This window comes from Lichenostomus cassidix, chromosome 14 (genome assembly GCF_008360975.1).
Source record: "Lichenostomus cassidix isolate B80296 chromosome 14, HeHo_3.0, whole genome shotgun sequence".
Lineage (NCBI taxonomy): Eukaryota > Metazoa > Chordata > Aves > Passeriformes > Meliphagidae > Lichenostomus > Lichenostomus cassidix.
This window is the reverse complement of record NC_139495.1, coordinates 8,710,114-8,725,589: the sequence shown is the minus strand read 5'-3', so window position 1 is coordinate 8,725,589 and position 15,476 is coordinate 8,710,114. Positions and strand designations below refer to the sequence as shown.

General features: G+C 40.3%; 1 protein-coding gene across 4 annotated transcripts in view; it reads right to left on the bottom strand.

The window, feature by feature from the left end:
- MYH11 (myosin heavy chain 11) overlaps window positions 1-15,476 on the bottom strand; it is a 53,334-nt gene continuing 37,858 nt past the window's right edge. For 2 of the 4 annotated variants that reach the window (XM_085074784.1, XM_085074785.1), the window contains 19 exons: window positions 15,157-15,294; window positions 14,378-14,501; window positions 13,748-13,919; window positions 12,967-13,179; window positions 12,688-12,832; window positions 12,391-12,597; window positions 11,458-11,562; window positions 11,203-11,355; window positions 10,536-10,784; window positions 10,086-10,298; window positions 9,167-9,379; window positions 8,337-8,498; window positions 7,447-7,575; window positions 6,828-6,916; window positions 6,480-6,603; window positions 6,104-6,312; window positions 5,428-5,536; window positions 4,661-4,833; window positions 1-687 (listed from right to left, as the gene is read on the bottom strand). In XM_085074784.1, the coding sequence (XP_084930910.1) occupies window positions 549-687; window positions 4,661-4,833; window positions 5,428-5,536; window positions 6,104-6,312; window positions 6,480-6,603; window positions 6,828-6,916; window positions 7,447-7,575; window positions 8,337-8,498; window positions 9,167-9,379; window positions 10,086-10,298; window positions 10,536-10,784; window positions 11,203-11,355; window positions 11,458-11,562; window positions 12,391-12,597; window positions 12,688-12,832; window positions 12,967-13,179; window positions 13,748-13,919; window positions 14,378-14,501; window positions 15,157-15,294 (3,066 nt within the window). In that variant the 3' untranslated portion in view covers window positions 1-548. Of the gene's footprint in view, window positions 688-3,521; window positions 3,554-4,660; window positions 4,834-5,427; window positions 5,537-6,103; window positions 6,313-6,479; window positions 6,604-6,827; window positions 6,917-7,446; window positions 7,576-8,336; window positions 8,499-9,166; window positions 9,380-10,085; window positions 10,299-10,535; window positions 10,785-11,202; window positions 11,356-11,457; window positions 11,563-12,390; window positions 12,598-12,687; window positions 12,833-12,966; window positions 13,180-13,747; window positions 13,920-14,377; window positions 14,502-15,156; window positions 15,295-15,476 lie in introns of all 4 variants that reach the window. The other 2 variants (XM_085074786.1, XM_085074787.1) reach the window with 2 other exon arrangements.

The following is a 15,476-nucleotide window of genomic DNA, read 5'->3' as shown; positions in this document are numbered from 1 at the left end:
ATTTTTATAGCCTTTTATTAGTGTGTAAGCACATCCATGGTGCATATAAAACTGTAACAGTTGACTTAATTTGAACAAATGATATTTTTCAGTAAGTGTTAAAAAGGCACTTCCACCTTGTGAATTGTGCATCAGGGGTGTAGTAACCAGGAGAAAACCCTATATTAATTGAATACTCAAAACAAAATGAAAGTTTAAGAAAAGATTAACTGACCAATGCCTTTTTTTTCCCTGCAGCAGTCTCACAAATCCTGTGTAAACTATAGTTCACTGGGATTTAAATCATTTGAGCTACTAGAACTCATTTTCTGCAAGATTCTCAAAGTGAATTACTCTGTTAAAAAACCCACCTTTTCAAATACACTTCATGGTAAGATAAGTTTTGGAGTACTTTTAGCATCAATCTATACTTTGGAGACAAGGCAGTTGTGCTTTTATCTGTCAGAGGAGTGGGTGTATGTGACCTTGACACTAAGAGTAGACTTATACAGTGCTAAATATCGTCTTCCCTCCCTCCCCTTGCTGCAGTGCAATTTTTAAAAGCGTGTTTATTCACTGGCTTTTGTTCCATTGAAATCTCCATCTCTTGCATCCATTTCGTCATCACCTCCATCTGTTGCATTCTCAATTACTCTTCTGCCTCCAGATCTACGGGGTGGGGCAAAAGATGCTGGCTCATTTCCCCTCCTGCAGTAAGAGGGGAAAAAAATAGAAAAAAAAATCAGGTGTTAGGTCATTTGGAGTCCTCACAAATAAGCAGAGTTTTGTAACAGGACCTGTGGGGCTGACGGTTCTAAGTGCAGAAAAGCCAAGAGCTGTGGGCATCTAATACCACTTTCTGTTCTGTAGCATGTAAGAGTAATTTGTGAACAGGCTGAGACTCCCAATTGCTTGGAAATGTGATGGGTTTCCTGCTCTTGTGCTTGTGTCCTTGTCCTCCTCTAAATAGTCTCATCAGCCCCAAATCACTGCAATTTTTCCCTTCATTTCACTGTCCCCTGTTGGGGATTGTAATTGATGGTGCTTGAAAGGAGTGGAAGAAGGAGCTGCTTGTACCACCACAGCAGAGGAGTGTCCCTTCTCCCCTCTAGGGGAGTCAGGACAGAGAGTCATTTGTACAGAACTTCTGCCCAGCAGTTGCTGTGTGCCTGTGAGGCCTGGGGCAGTGCTGTGGATGTCAGCAGGAATTTCTGAGCCCACAGTTCCTCTCTGCACAGGCTGCATTGGCCAGAGCACCACAGGTGCTGTGACAGCTCTGACATCCAGGTTCTGAGTAACTCCAGTCTCCTTCCCAATGGAGAGAGGAAACAGTCATTGCTTTGGAACTGTTGTAACCCAGGGACTGATGCTTAGCAGTGCAAGTGTCTTATAAAAAATGCTTTTCCCACCTTACCCCCTTTTCCTCTCCCATCTCCCTCTCATCCCCACATATTTCATAGGCACATCCCAAGGCAGGGACACTTTGGTCCTCAAGGTTAACTTTTTGGGGAGGTGTGAGCAAGTGAGACAGAAGATGGGTTTGTCCCATGGCCTCCACTGCTAGTGTGCTACAAAGCATTTCAGTTTTGTGACATGGCCTCTCACTTGCTCCTCATTAAGCAAACCTTTGTAAAGGCTTGAGACCACAGACATAAGCAATGAAATAAATTCATGATCACTGGATATTGTGCCAAAAATACTAATTTGGTGTTAAATAGATCCGAGACTGCACTTTTGGGTACAGCAATCATGCATAAATATTTAAAGGCTTGTCTTGTCCTTGCAAAAGACTAAGCCAGTGCCCTTTCTGAAGCTGTTATTTAAGCCCAAAGTTCAATCTTCCATATGAGGGAAGATGGTGGGAACATTGGCTGGACTATCTTAGTTCAGGGGCATGAATCTGCATTTCCAAGATGGAAATATTACATGTAGTCTGTTTTCCACAATTCTGCCCTTAAACTTCAGTGTGAGCAGGCAATTAGCTGGCTAATAAAGCTTCATGTGAGATCTGCTGATGGTTAACCATGGTTGTTCTGGTGCTGATTGAACAGAGGGGTGTGCCATTTCTACCCTGGTGTGTGCTTGGCAGGGCCTAACAGCAGGGTCTACTGTTTCATGGCAGCAGATATTTGCTATTATTGTTTAGCAAGAAAGTTCTAATTAGGTTAGTAAATTCATTAATTCTTGTTAATAAAGGAAGAGCTCTCCACCCCCTTGGACTTGTGCTGTCTGGACTCAGCTACTCACGAGCCATTTGTGCTGCAGTAATTCACTGAAGTGCTGAAAGAGAATGTGGGACTGAGGGGGAATAACAGCAAGAGTCTCACCAAATTGTAGTTTTGGCTAGAAAGTGAACTCCTTATCACCCACTAACTACTTATTAACAAACTTGTGTAAACTTACCAGTTCTTTTAACTGGTATTGGCCCTGTGGATAAACACTTTTTGTTTATATCTGTTCCTCTTAAACAAGTTTATGTGTTTGATAATATTCATGTGGTCATTGACATTAGTAGCTTTAGAGTAATGTGTGTATCTGGGACAAGCCTTCAGCATCAGTGTTTGCTTAGCACCTCTGTATTTAATCTGCCTTTGAACAAGTGCTACTGGAGTAGTGCTTGAGTAACAGTCTGACTGGAAATATTAGGCTGACTAAAAGGCACATGCAAGGACAAGACATCATCTTTAAATATTTGTGTATTCACAGCAAATTCCAGCATATATAAAATAGAAAATATACAAATATTACAAGGCAATAGCTCTTTATTTTTTGCAGTGAAGGTATTATTCCTATTTCCAGGGAATGTGCTAATAAGTACAACATAATGCTGTGCTAGGTTACAGTGTCAGCTTTAATTTCTGTGTCCGTGCTTTATGTTTTAATAACAGTAAACAAGCAACGTAATGTCTGTAAAATAGTCTAAAAGCCTCAGTAATAACTCTTTGTAAGCAATACAGGCACAGAGTGCTATATAATGAAAGGCAAGACTTTCTCTTTTGTCTGTGATTGTGTGGTGTGTGATAAATCACATGCAAGTAAGGTCTTCCCAAATCTCAGGTGAATTAGATGGACTCTTACCTTAGGTCAGCATTACAGTAGGCACAAGAAATACTGTGAAATTCTAATGACATGCTGTGACACTCCATATTCATTAGTCCTTTTAATCAATTTTACTAATCAATGGTGTATTTTATTTGAAAAAAATTACTCTTTGTGGCAGTGCACAAAGATGATGTGCAAAAAAAAAATTCATGCAGAAAAAGTCAGAGTACTTGATTAGGTACTCTGTTGGTAGAGCTTGTGAGAATGCAACATTGGTAAGTCTACGTCAGTACATAACCTACTTGTAAGAAGGATGTATCACTGATGAACAGCTGATGGTAGCTAAATTATTGTAATATTTGTCTTTTTTGATAAAACAGATTAATGCCAAGATATCCAAGCCTTCACAGTTTGCAGAAACCTCACATAATTTTAACCAGGGCCAAAGAAAATGGAAATTTGTGCAATACAAGCTAGCTGCAAAGTTGAAGGCATGGTACCTGCTTAGTCATGCGAAGGTTCCTGTGTCCCTCTGAAACAGAGATAAAGAGTCCTGGGCAGTTATACTAAGCACATGGTCATGATCAGAGGTAGGTAATTACTTTTAAATAATTAAACAAAGTACATTACAGCCAATTACATTACATTTAGATAAAACAAAAAAGAGCCTTATGGTGTTCTATGTAAAAGGGCTGGACACAGCCACTGCTTCGTAAAGCAGCCAGGAGCATGTACTACCCATGATGGTGCTAGGGGAAAAGGCTGCCATATCCATAACTCTTCACTTTGAAGGGAATCCACATCTAGTAACACTGAAGCATCTTACTGGTCAATACTCTGGCAAACTACTTTGAGAACACAACTAGATAGGTGCTTTTTATTTCATCTGACATACTGTTGGTCTTAGGTAGAACGCAAAATTTTACAGTATAGAGATGCAGATAGAGAAGTTTCTTTTTAACTCAAGTCAGCCTCTTTCAATGAGCTTATGTTTTCAAGCCCAGTGAGTGCAGAACTCAGGGATGGAGCTGACTGACCACAGCTTTATCCTTTTTCCCACACAGTTTTAACAAGAAAATGTAAAGGGACGTTTTAATCTTTTCCTTGGTCTGGTGACACTGAATCCCATTGTGTTGAAGTCCAAAGAGTCTTTGGAAAAAGAATAATTCAATGTGCTTTGCCTTTTACTGCCTGTGATGTCCAAGACTGTTCACAGTCATTACGTGTGAGTTGTGCATGTGTGAAAGTGTGAAAAGCACAAGCATTTCTACCCTTTTGTGACGGCTTCTGTACAAATAGATACAGCTGTTATATAAGGGGTGTTTTCAAAAGCAACCAAGACAAATTCTGTTCCAATTCAAGCCAAAAGGATTTTGATTAGAGAAGAGTAAGGCCTGTGCCATGTTATCACAGTTCATCTCAGCTGAAATCCTGAGACAGCTGCAGTTTTTGAAATGCACTTCACTCCTGACTTCTTCCTTTTGTTCTGAGTGCCAAGCTAACACAAGGAGTGAGTAACTTCGCAGCCTTATCAGTGTCTGTCCTTTACCTGACAGATTTTTTTCCACTTTTGTAGTTGAATTCTAAATTTCAAGGCTGTCAGTGAGTGGGAAGGCTATCCCAAACAAGGGCACTCTACCTGAGCTTGCTCTTTAGTGCTGCAACCTCACGGCCCAAGGCTTCGTTGCTCTCAGTAGCTTCATCCAGCTCCCTCTGCAGCTTCCTGCGGTTTGCGTTGATGCGCTGGGACTCTTCCTCAGCCTCCTCCAGCTGCCTTTTCAGCTGCTTCAGCCGTGTGTTGCCCTTCTCGGCCTAAAGGGGAATTTGAGAGTAATGCTTTAATTTAAAACATGTCTAATAGCTTTATATCCTTCATTTTAATTTCATGCTTCTATGGAGAGTTTTCCTGAAACATGACCCAAATCAAAGATGGAAGCTATAGCCTGAGAATAACCTTGCTTTATGAAAATTCATTTTGCTGATAGCTACTGTATTCAGACACAATTTTGTTGTTTCTTTTGCTGCACAGCCCAACCTCTGCTTTTTGGGCTTGCAGAAGCATGTGCATTGGATAAAGCTAAAAATTTAATGTAAAATGTGTTCAGCATCTGTACTCATAAAGCACTAAGGGTGTTGTGCACAGTCCTGTATATTGCTGTGCAGTCAGACTGTTGCAGCTGGCTGGTGACAAGGACTTGTGCTTTGGCACTTGATGTAGCATGGAAGAATTATATTGTCCCATCTTTTAGTAAAGGACTGTACAGCTCTCCCAGCATAGAATCTAAGCATACATTCTACTTTCTAGAAGGGCATTTGCTTGAGGCAGGACATGGAATCTTCCTTTCTTAGCACACAACATGAAAACTCCTATGCCCTAGACTGAGACCCTTGTGACCCAGTCTGTACCTGATCTTTGTACTGCTCTGCTTGCTTCCTCTCATCCTCCACCTGCAGCAGTGCATCCTTCAGCTTCTTGTCCTTCTGGCGCAGTGTCTTGGCCGCTGCCTGCTTCTCTCTGCAATGACAGGGCAGCGTTTGGTGATGTGCAAGGTCTGTACTCTGAACCCTGCCTCAGGCTCGTGGCTCATGAAACTGCTGCCAAGGACCTGTGTGTTAAAGGTCTTACTGAATTTAACAGGTGAATTCTAAGGAAAACTTAAATGCCCTACTCTTCTGATCAAAACAAAAACAAATATATGTCTCTGCTGTATGCTAGAGGTGCTCCAGGAGACCTGTTCTGAAACACAGGTGATTTCCTCAGGGAATAATCCAACAAGTGGTATGATGTGTTATGGCAGTTAACCTGGCAGAGTCATAGGGCAGTTACTCTAAAATGCAGGGCAGCAGATCCTTGCCTTTTGTACCAGTAGAACCTTTCAGCAATAAAATGGATCTTAATCAGAAACTGTAGCAACTCCAATTACTTGCCATATAGCTCAGAAATTTTAAGTGAGGAAGAGACTTTACCAAGTCCTACTGGCATTGAGATCCTGATGACACAACTCCTGCTTGCCTATGTTTATTTTCTGTCTCATTAACTGGAACAATAAATGGACAGCTGTGCCCTCTGGGAGACCAGTACCTGGCTTCCTGTTCCAATTGCTCTTCGAGAGAAGCAATTTTGGCCTCCAGAGCAGCAATTGTAGCTTTGAATTTGTTCTTCACAGCTCCCTCCATCTCCTGCAGCTTGCTCTTTAGCTCCTTGTTCTGCCTCTCCAGTTGCTGCCGAGCATTTTCATTCTTCTGTGCAGTTGAGCGCTCTGTTGCCAGCTCATTGTTCAGCTGCTCTGCCTGCAAGGTGGGAAGGGATGCTGTCACAAGTGTTGCATGCTCTCAGAAGTGCTGCATGCTCTCAGAGAGAGACAGGTGGCAATTTGGGAGGGCAGTTCTCCAGATATTCTGAACCACAAGTAGCTTTTGCTGGAACAGAAAGTGCCATGTGCTGGAATGAGCTGTACCTGCTGTACTGCTTTCCTCATGCGGTCACCCATTGCCTCTATGTTGCTTTGCTCCTCTTCCAGCTCTTCCTCCAGCTGGGCAATTCTTGCCTCCAGACGCCGTTTCTCATCTTGAAGGCTTGTCCTGGAAGTTTATATTAAAAAAGTGAGTAGTTATGGCTCTGATCATATGTTATGAATGCATCATGAACTGCCAATAATCCAGAGAATTAGATATTTCAATGAAAGTAGTCATATGTGTGCATGTTGGGTTGTCAAGACCAGATGGCTGTTGGGAAAGAACAAAACTTCTCTTGGCAGCATTAGGAGCATGTTCAGAGCCTTGTGTGTAATTTGCTGTACTCCTACCTTCCAGAGGCAGCGCTTGCAAGTTCCTCTGCCATCTCTTCTTTCTCCTGGTCTGCTTGTTTGCGAGCTCTCTCTGCAGCAGCCAGGTCCTAGAGAAATGGAAAAAGCAGCATAGTAAAGAAATCAGTAAATGCTCAAATAGTTATAGCATGATACAAAGGACTGTAAACTTTCTAAAGCTGGTGTAAGATGGGTTGTTTTGTTAATGGAATAAATTCTTGTCATATCATAAATCCTAGGGAAGTACAATGAAATAAACTTTATCCAGCCAGTCGGCTGGTTTCTATTTTATTTGTTTAGTCACAAGATTGCCATCTAATAAGGTAGGAATAATAGCACTAAGCCTTCAAGAATTTATTGCTATGGAAAACAATTTGTGTTGGATCATACAGTTAATGTCCCTTTAAGGCTAGTGATCTGTACCTTCTTCCAAGGTGATTTTTTTCAGCTCAATCTGACTATGCTCAGATGTAGATCCAGCAACTTCAGTGGAGTGCATGGAGCACATGGAACTTGTTACAGGTTCAGTCCCTAAGAGCTGTTAGATTATTTCACTGCAGTTCTGTTTTGCTACTGAAGGTCATATTTCCTTCATTCTGCTCTAGGTTTCCCACTTTACCTCCTGAAGCTGCAGGAGTTCTGCTTCCAGGCTCTTTGCTTTCTTCTCATTTTCTCTGGCTGTAGCAAATATTTCTTCTCTGGCAGCCCGTGCGTCATCCAGCTCTCGCTGGTAGTCCTTCATCTGAGCCTTGTTGAAAAGAATAACAAATTCGGTAAAATTTCAGTAGAAAGAGATTTGGAGGGAACAGAACACATACACATTTGCATAGTCATAATGCTGCTTAAGTTCTATTTTCTGGAGAGATCAGGTAGCACACGTTGGAAAGGTCTGAAATGCTATTCCAAGGAGGGCAATGCTTCCACTTGTATACTGCATCTTTTGTAATGCCTATTGTCCATATTTTCCCTGAATATCTGAATACATGTACACTTTTAATCTTTCTGATTAAGACAATTTTTTTTGTTTAGTTGTTAAGCATGTGACAGAACAGTTGATAATGGAGATTTAAAGTATAAACAGGAACATGCTAATTCAGACACAACCTGATTTCTGAAGAGTCTTTTATGCTCTTGAGTCAATTAGAACCAGGATTGAAGCTCTGTAATAGATTTTATCTTACAGTCCTTTCTCTACGTGTGAATCTTTGTTTTCCTCCATGTGGGTAAGTCAGTAGCAGATGAGTGTTGGCTAGAGATTCTGGAAGCTCTCTTCCATGATGAAATAATTTTCCATGATGAAATTAATGCATAATTTGCCCTGTGAATTTTTCCATTGTCATTCAAACTGAGCGTTGAAATACTGATATTTGGATGTGGGAGTCTGGTTAAAACTCCCCCTCTGACCAATCATCTGTAATGGGTGTCAAGTTCACAAATGTCACCTAACTTTTGTATTGTGGCTGTACAAGACACAGCAGTGGGAAAAACTATATTTGTGGGATCACATACCTGCAATTTGCGCAGCTGTTTGATGGCTTCTTCCCGACCTTTATTAGCAGAGTCAGCCTGGCTCTCCAGGTCTTTAACATCCATCTCCAGCTTCTTTTTGGCAGCAGCTGCCAGGGCACGCTGCTTCCGCTCATCTTCCAGTTCCGTTTCATATTCATGGAGCTGATCATTAAGGAAAACAAGTTCAGTTTAGGAAGGTGTTTGAGCACTCATAGACACTGTTTGTATGTCTGAATGGTGTATACAGACCCCAAATCTCTCAACTCTGATTTCTCTGGCAGTTAAAATAGATTTCAATTTTGTCCCAAAATTAAAGGTTTTTGAAAGGACACAGCAATTTGGGTTCTGTATTCATGGAAATATGTATGTTACGAGATGATGACTGCAGCAGTTGTTCTTGCTGTCACAACACTTCTGTACAAACAAGTTTTATCCTAAATAAGTCTTTTTTAATCTCCAATGCTTTTGTATGCATTCAGTGTACCTTGGGAAGACCGATATATTAGAAGTTGACTTTTTTGCACTGAAAATATGGGAAAGATGTTTCTGACTTTGTCAGAAAAAACAATTCATATGTTCTATACTGTATTGGTTGTAGAGTTAAATAACTACATTTGTTGGTAATTGTGTACCTGCTACTGAAACAGGGAAAAAACCCTGCCTTTTTCAGTACAGTAACACTTTTTTTCCCTCTTTTTTTAACCAGCAAGTACAAGGCAATGTAATGTTTTTTTCTCATTATAGTAAGGTGCTTTTAATAATGGCATGAGGCTGGGGACTTTCAGCTGGCTTGGTTAGATATTTATAAAGGCAATAGTAGGCAACAGTACCTGTCTGAGGAGTTGTCTTTTCTTCTCCTCATTCTGTTCATCTCTGGCTTGTAGATCTCTTTCAAATTGGCCTTTCAGGGCCTGCATATTAACTTCCAACCTGAGTTTGGCATCTTCAGCAGCCTGTAGCTCATCCTCTAGCTCTTCTAATTGTGTCTTCATCTCTTCTACTTGTGCTTCAAGGGTCCGTTTAGATTTCTCCAATTCGTGGACCTTTCAAACAATGAGAATTTAATGGACTTTTTATGAGAAATAAAAGTAATTCTAGTTATACACAGTATACCTGCAGTAAAGGCCACATTTGAAATTATCAGCTGTGGACAAAAAATGAACTAATTTATGCTTAAATGGTAAATTATCTTTTTTTGTACACTTGCAAATCTGTCTTAAAATGACTTAAGATTCTCTTTATCCCAATCTTCCATTTTTATCTAGCAAAATATAATAATTTAATTTATTTAGTATTAGAAGTAATATAATCATATCCCTGTAATAAAAGAAGTGATTGGCAGTGCATAAGTAGAAATTTGCTGCAGCTATGTAAGTAAATATAAGTCAGGTGGCAAAGTCAAATGTAACTAATAAAATAAGATTTGCAGAGTTTACAATTTCAAAAAAGTGTAATAAACTAGTAAATTATTTGGAATCTCTTCAATGTTTTTTCAGCCCTAGAAATCAATAAGAATCTTCTTCATGCTCAAAGTTATATTAATAATAAACATAGCTTACAGTTACTTTGCCAAGTCTGTTGAAAGTTTGGACACAAATGGAATAACCTTTGAATTTGGTATGAAATATCTGATCTTGCTGAATGGATTTGTGTGCTGCAGAGAATTTCCCACACTGAAAACAATGATCTCTCTATTTAGCTGCTATTTTAAGTTATTGTTGTGGGGGTTGTTCTAAGGCCAAAACTTACATTCTTGCCAACATCATCTTTGGAGCTAACAAGATCTTCCATTTCAGCTTTCAACATTTTGTTTGTTCTCTCCAGTTCTTCTTTGGCTTCCAAAGCCTCTTCAAGTGCTCGAGCCAGTGACAGAGCCTTTGTTTCCTTTTCTCTAGCTTCAGCTTCTGCTCTGTCCCTTTCATCTGCATATTTTGAGGAGATGTTCTTTTCTTCAGCTAGCATCTGTCAAAAGGTAGTGCCAATACAGGAGGTCATTAGTAACAGGGTTTTCCTAGTGCAGCTGTCTTGTCAGTTGTTAATGACAGAGAAGAATCTCTGCTTTTGATAAATGCATATAAATACAAAATTAACCACTGTTTGTGTAATTAAATTTTACCTTTTTTTTGTCCCCTTGTCCCAGTGGGCACTGTGAGTTCCAGACAGGTGATAACATGAAAAGGGAGAATCTTAAATCCATACCTGATCAAACTTCTTCTGTTTCTTCTCCAGGTTGGAGACCAGCTGACGCTGGTTGTCTAAGTCCACCACCAGGTCATCCAGCTCCTGCTGGAGTCTGTTCTTGGTTTTTTCCAGTTTGTCATAAGAAGCAGCTTTTTCTTCAAACTGTTGTGTGAGACTTTCAATTTCCTTCTGAAGTTTCTTTTTGCCTTCTTCCATGAATTCTATTGTGCTGGTAAATTCCTGTATCTTCTTCTTAGAGTCAGAGAGCTGAAATTTGAGTTCAGAGGACAAATCTTTGTAGCTGTGACAACAAAACTTGGCAGAGAGACAAAACCTGGCCAGGAGACAACTAAGACGTGAAGCTTTACTTATTTGACGCGTGTGAAGCTGGTGACCAGTTACCTATCACCCAGCCTCCGTGAAATGAGGCAGAGCACAGACCTAGGATACACATAAAGGCCTTGTGTGCAAGACTATCTGTGGAGCTACTTTGCATTTGTACCTGTCCTAGAGATGGCACTTTAAAGGACAGGGAGACTGCCGCCTCCATTGTGGAGGCATCTGGGCTAACAGCACTAATTCCCTGAATGTCTGTTTGCTGTGCCAGGATAATTCTACAGAGCCTCTGGAACTGCTGACAAGACTCTCAGTGGTGGAGCTAACGATTTAGCTATGGCACTGATACCTGTATTGTCAGTGTTGAAATATGTCTCTCCACATTTTGTTTTGCTTCTATTTCTTCATCCAACTGCTCCTGCAAGCTGTTCTTTTCATCCTCCAACTGGCGGAGCTTGGTAGACACATTGAGCTTCTGCCGCGTTTCTTCCTGAAGCAGCTCCTGCAGTCACCACATCAATTGGAAAAACAGTCATTAGTTTAGGTCTTTTTATAGTGCATTTGATGGATATTGTAGGTGAACTGTTCTTGGATGCAAGTTTACCTGTGTATCTTGTAGCTGAGATCCTAAGGCTGCAACGTCTTTGGTCAGTTTGATGTTCTTGCTTTCTGCTTCATTGAGCAAGCTGGTGACATTTTCAACCTCCACCTGTGAGACACCACAGAGAAAAAACTCAGTCATTTTGCAAAACTTTGAAATCTTCCTCAAACTTTAGTTTTCTTGGATTTGTCTGAAATCTTAACTAATGCCACTTTTGTCTAGCTTACCTTAGTATTTATTACTCTATGTCAAAACCTAGTCATGTTCATAAAGCAATAATAGTGTGTTCCTTCCAATGAATTGCAAAAGAGAATGGGGATTTTGGGTGGATTTTCCTTCCTCTTCCCGAGTTTGACAGAAGTTAATGCATTTTGACTTTATTTCCTTATTTTTCCACCAGCTTAAAATAATAAAGCAAAGCTCACTGCTAATATGAACAAGATGTAACAATAACCTTGATTAGTATATCTGGACATTGAACATCTACCAAAGAACCCTTTTAAATTGTCTTTAGTTATTTCTTAAATGGTAGATAAGCGAGCATTCTCCTTTCATTGTAATCTTTTCTGAGCACATGTGTTTAATAGCTGTCTAATCCATTTCCAGAAGCCACATTCCTATTAATTTTATTATACCACCCAAAAGTGAAAGAGCAGAAAGAAACTCTGTCAGATGGTCAGTGGTGGCATTACAGACTGCACCATGCACAGAGGGATGGTGAGAGTAAAAGCTCTCAGTGCCACGAGGTGGAGTGGTTAAAGATGATTAGTGGCGTGATAATTGAGGTAGGAGTTAAAGGTAGGAACCCTACAGATGACAAAAAAAGAGCATTTTGGTGGCAGGGCCATAATTCCTCCAGGTATACCTTAACAGAACAGTATCAACTGGGCTTCTCAGTCCCCCAGTGTCACAACAAAATATCAGACTCCTTCCTACCTGTAATTTATGGACTTTTTCATTGAGTTCTGTCCGAACACGCTCTCCCTCTGTGTATTTGGACTGCAAATCCTGCAGCTGTACTTCCAGCTTCTTCTTCTTGTGCTCCACATCTTGTTTGGCCTGATTCAGGCTCCTGACTTCATTAGCCAGATCAGCATTGTCTTTCTCCAGTGACTGTTTGGTCTTATCCAAGTTTGCTTTAGCCTACAAGCATGAGAAGTGAAGAAAGGTGAATTATAAGAGGAAACTCTGTTATCCAGGAGATAGTTTTCAATAGGATGGATTTCTGTTTACCCGTTTAAATTGTTCCAGCTGCTCTGTGAGCTCTTCCACAGCCTGAGTGTGCTTTTGCCTCATCTCCTGCACCTGGGCTTCGTGAGTTCGAGTCTCCTCCTCCAGAGCTTTCTTCAGCACTGTGACCTCCTGCTCACGCTTTGCTCTGGAAGGTGACACACATCAATGGAGCAGCAGCAGCAGCAGCAAAGAGCATTCCAGCCCTACTGCACAGCAATACACAGTATTGTGCTGAGCTTGGGGATATTTCTTTTTGCCCTTTGGGCTACATCTCCATACCTGAGCTCCTGCTGGGTGGCTGTGGTATCCAAAGTATCCTCAAGCTCTGTTTTAAGAGCCTCCAACTCTTCACCTAAGTCTCTCTTCTGTTTTTCTGCTTTGTTTCTTGCCGCTCTTTCAGACTCCAAGTCTTCCTGGAGATCAGAAATTACAGATTCCAATTCACGGATTTTCTTGAGGGCATTGTTCTTCTGAGTAGTTTCGTCTTCAAGCCTTTTGGAAAAGAGAGCATTTCATTTTAGAAATTAAAAAAAATAATGATTTCACTTTGAGAAAATCAGTGTACACTAAAGATTTATAGGTTCTGTGCCAGGAAGTACCTAAGAAAGGGAGGACTGATGCAAAAAAGATCAGACAGCTATACTTCATCTGGATGCAATGCCTGGAGATGCTGATGAGTTGATTCAGCAAGTTTTGATTGATTGTTTTCCCTCTTAAATTTATACAGAAAATCCACTGAGATTCTGGAGTGGATCAAGGTCAGACTCTTAATTAATTTTGCCTATTGCCTATTTCATTGTACTTGACAGCACTGCCCTTGCCTATAGCAAGAGGAGTTTCAATTGTTACCTGGGGGTAATTTAATAAAATAGATTATTTGTCTATGGACAAGCAATACCATAATTATTTTTCACAAAAGGACATTTGGAAAAGGTGAAGCATAGTGAGGGGGGATGAACTGAGAGAGCAGATTCATGGCTGCAGCTGCTCAGTGTCTGGGAAGGGGCAAGATGTGTTCCAGCCTTGGCTTTCCACCTCATGCAGATCCAGGAATGAGTACCTGGCCAGAGCAGCCTGCAGCTCTTCCTCCTTCTTGGCCAGTTGTGCCTTCAGGTCAGCGATTTGTGCCTGGAGCTCTGCGATCTGCTCATGTAGATCATTTGCCTCCCCTTCCAGCTTCCTCTTGACTTTGTCCAGTTCTTGTCTGCTCTTCTCTTCCTTCTTCAGCCGCACTGGAAAAGGAAGGATTTTGGTCACCAGAGTGTGGTAGTGCCTGGAGTCCTTAATCTCATCTTGAACTTAGGCAAAAAGTGGTTCTGGCCTCCAGTGTTGTCATACATTTAACTACAAGTCATTGTGTTTTTGAAGGGATATGCAGTACCTTATTTCTAGCCATCCTGAAGAATAATTTCTTTATATTTTTCCAAAATAAGCATTTTTCCCCTCAATTTTTTCTCTTCTATTTTGTATGCAAAAAATAAAAGGTTTCTGTGTTTTGAGCACCATGGGGATTTGGTGATTCTCACCAAACTTGCTTCAGCATAAAAAATTTGGGAAATACCCCACTGAGTTTTTAGAAATTCTCTCCAGATTCTGTTTAGTTTCTTTTGTTCTGTGCCAAGAAAAAAAAAATTTCTACAACCCCCCCTTTCTACGTCCCCCCCCCCCCCGAAACTATTGTTCATGTTACCTTCAAGTTCTGAAATCATAGATTCATGTTTGTTCTTGAGCTTTGTAAGATTTTTGGCTTTTTCTTCTTCTTCTGCAAGATTTGTTGTTAGATCACTTATTCTTTCCTCAAGGAGTTTTCTTTCCTTAAGAAAAATAAAATACTTCTTTAGCAAAAGTGTCTGTCATTGGTGATTATCAATCAACTCTTTGCCAACCAAAAATGTTCAAGAGGCTGTCCTTTTATGCTGTATTTCTTGAGATGGTAGTGATATATTTCAATTTTTCAGTTACAGAGGAGCTGTGGAGTGGTGTCTATGACTTCCATGTTCTCTAAGCTGCTGCTCTTAGAATCTTGTGCTCTCTCTGATGACTGCTAAGTACAGGGCTCAGCTCACAGGAGCATTCCCTTTCAAAAAGTACTGTAAGACATGCTTACTTCCAGTTTTAATTGTGAAGTTTGGTTTAAATTAGCTGAAACCCAAGAGAATTATTTAGTCTGCTATTGGACAAGAAGAAAAATCTTCCAGTGATTGTGCTTGACTGCTGTGGGTATTTTGCTTGAAGATATTATTGCTACAGCAGATCTCAAACACAGTAGTTTTACACAAATTTTAATTGATTAAATGAGCAATGGAAAATTATCAGAAATGTATTTGATACAGGCTGGACTGATGACCTGTTATAATTGTATTCTCATGAGATTAGATAGTCAAGAGTATTCCTGTTCTAGTGGAAGAGAAGGTTTTCTCTCAACTTTCACTATTTTCAGAGTAAAAAAACTGGACCCAGACCATTTACCTTGGTTAGTTTGTTATTCTGATCTTCCATTATCAGAATATCATCTTCCATTTTCTTTATCTTGCTATCTGCTGCTACTTTTTCAAGTTGCAGTTTCTGCCTTGCAGCTTCTTCTTCTTCCAGCTGTTCCTCAAGGTCCTTTGAGGGGGGGAAAAGAAATCCACAAAACATGAATTCTGGAAATAAAATACCACTTCTATAATTCTTAAGAAATGCTTGATGTTTATTACTATATGTTGTAAAGTTTGTTGTTTTTATTAAGAACTAAATGCTCTGTAATACTTGACGACACAGAAAGATTTGCTAAAAAAATGTTTTAG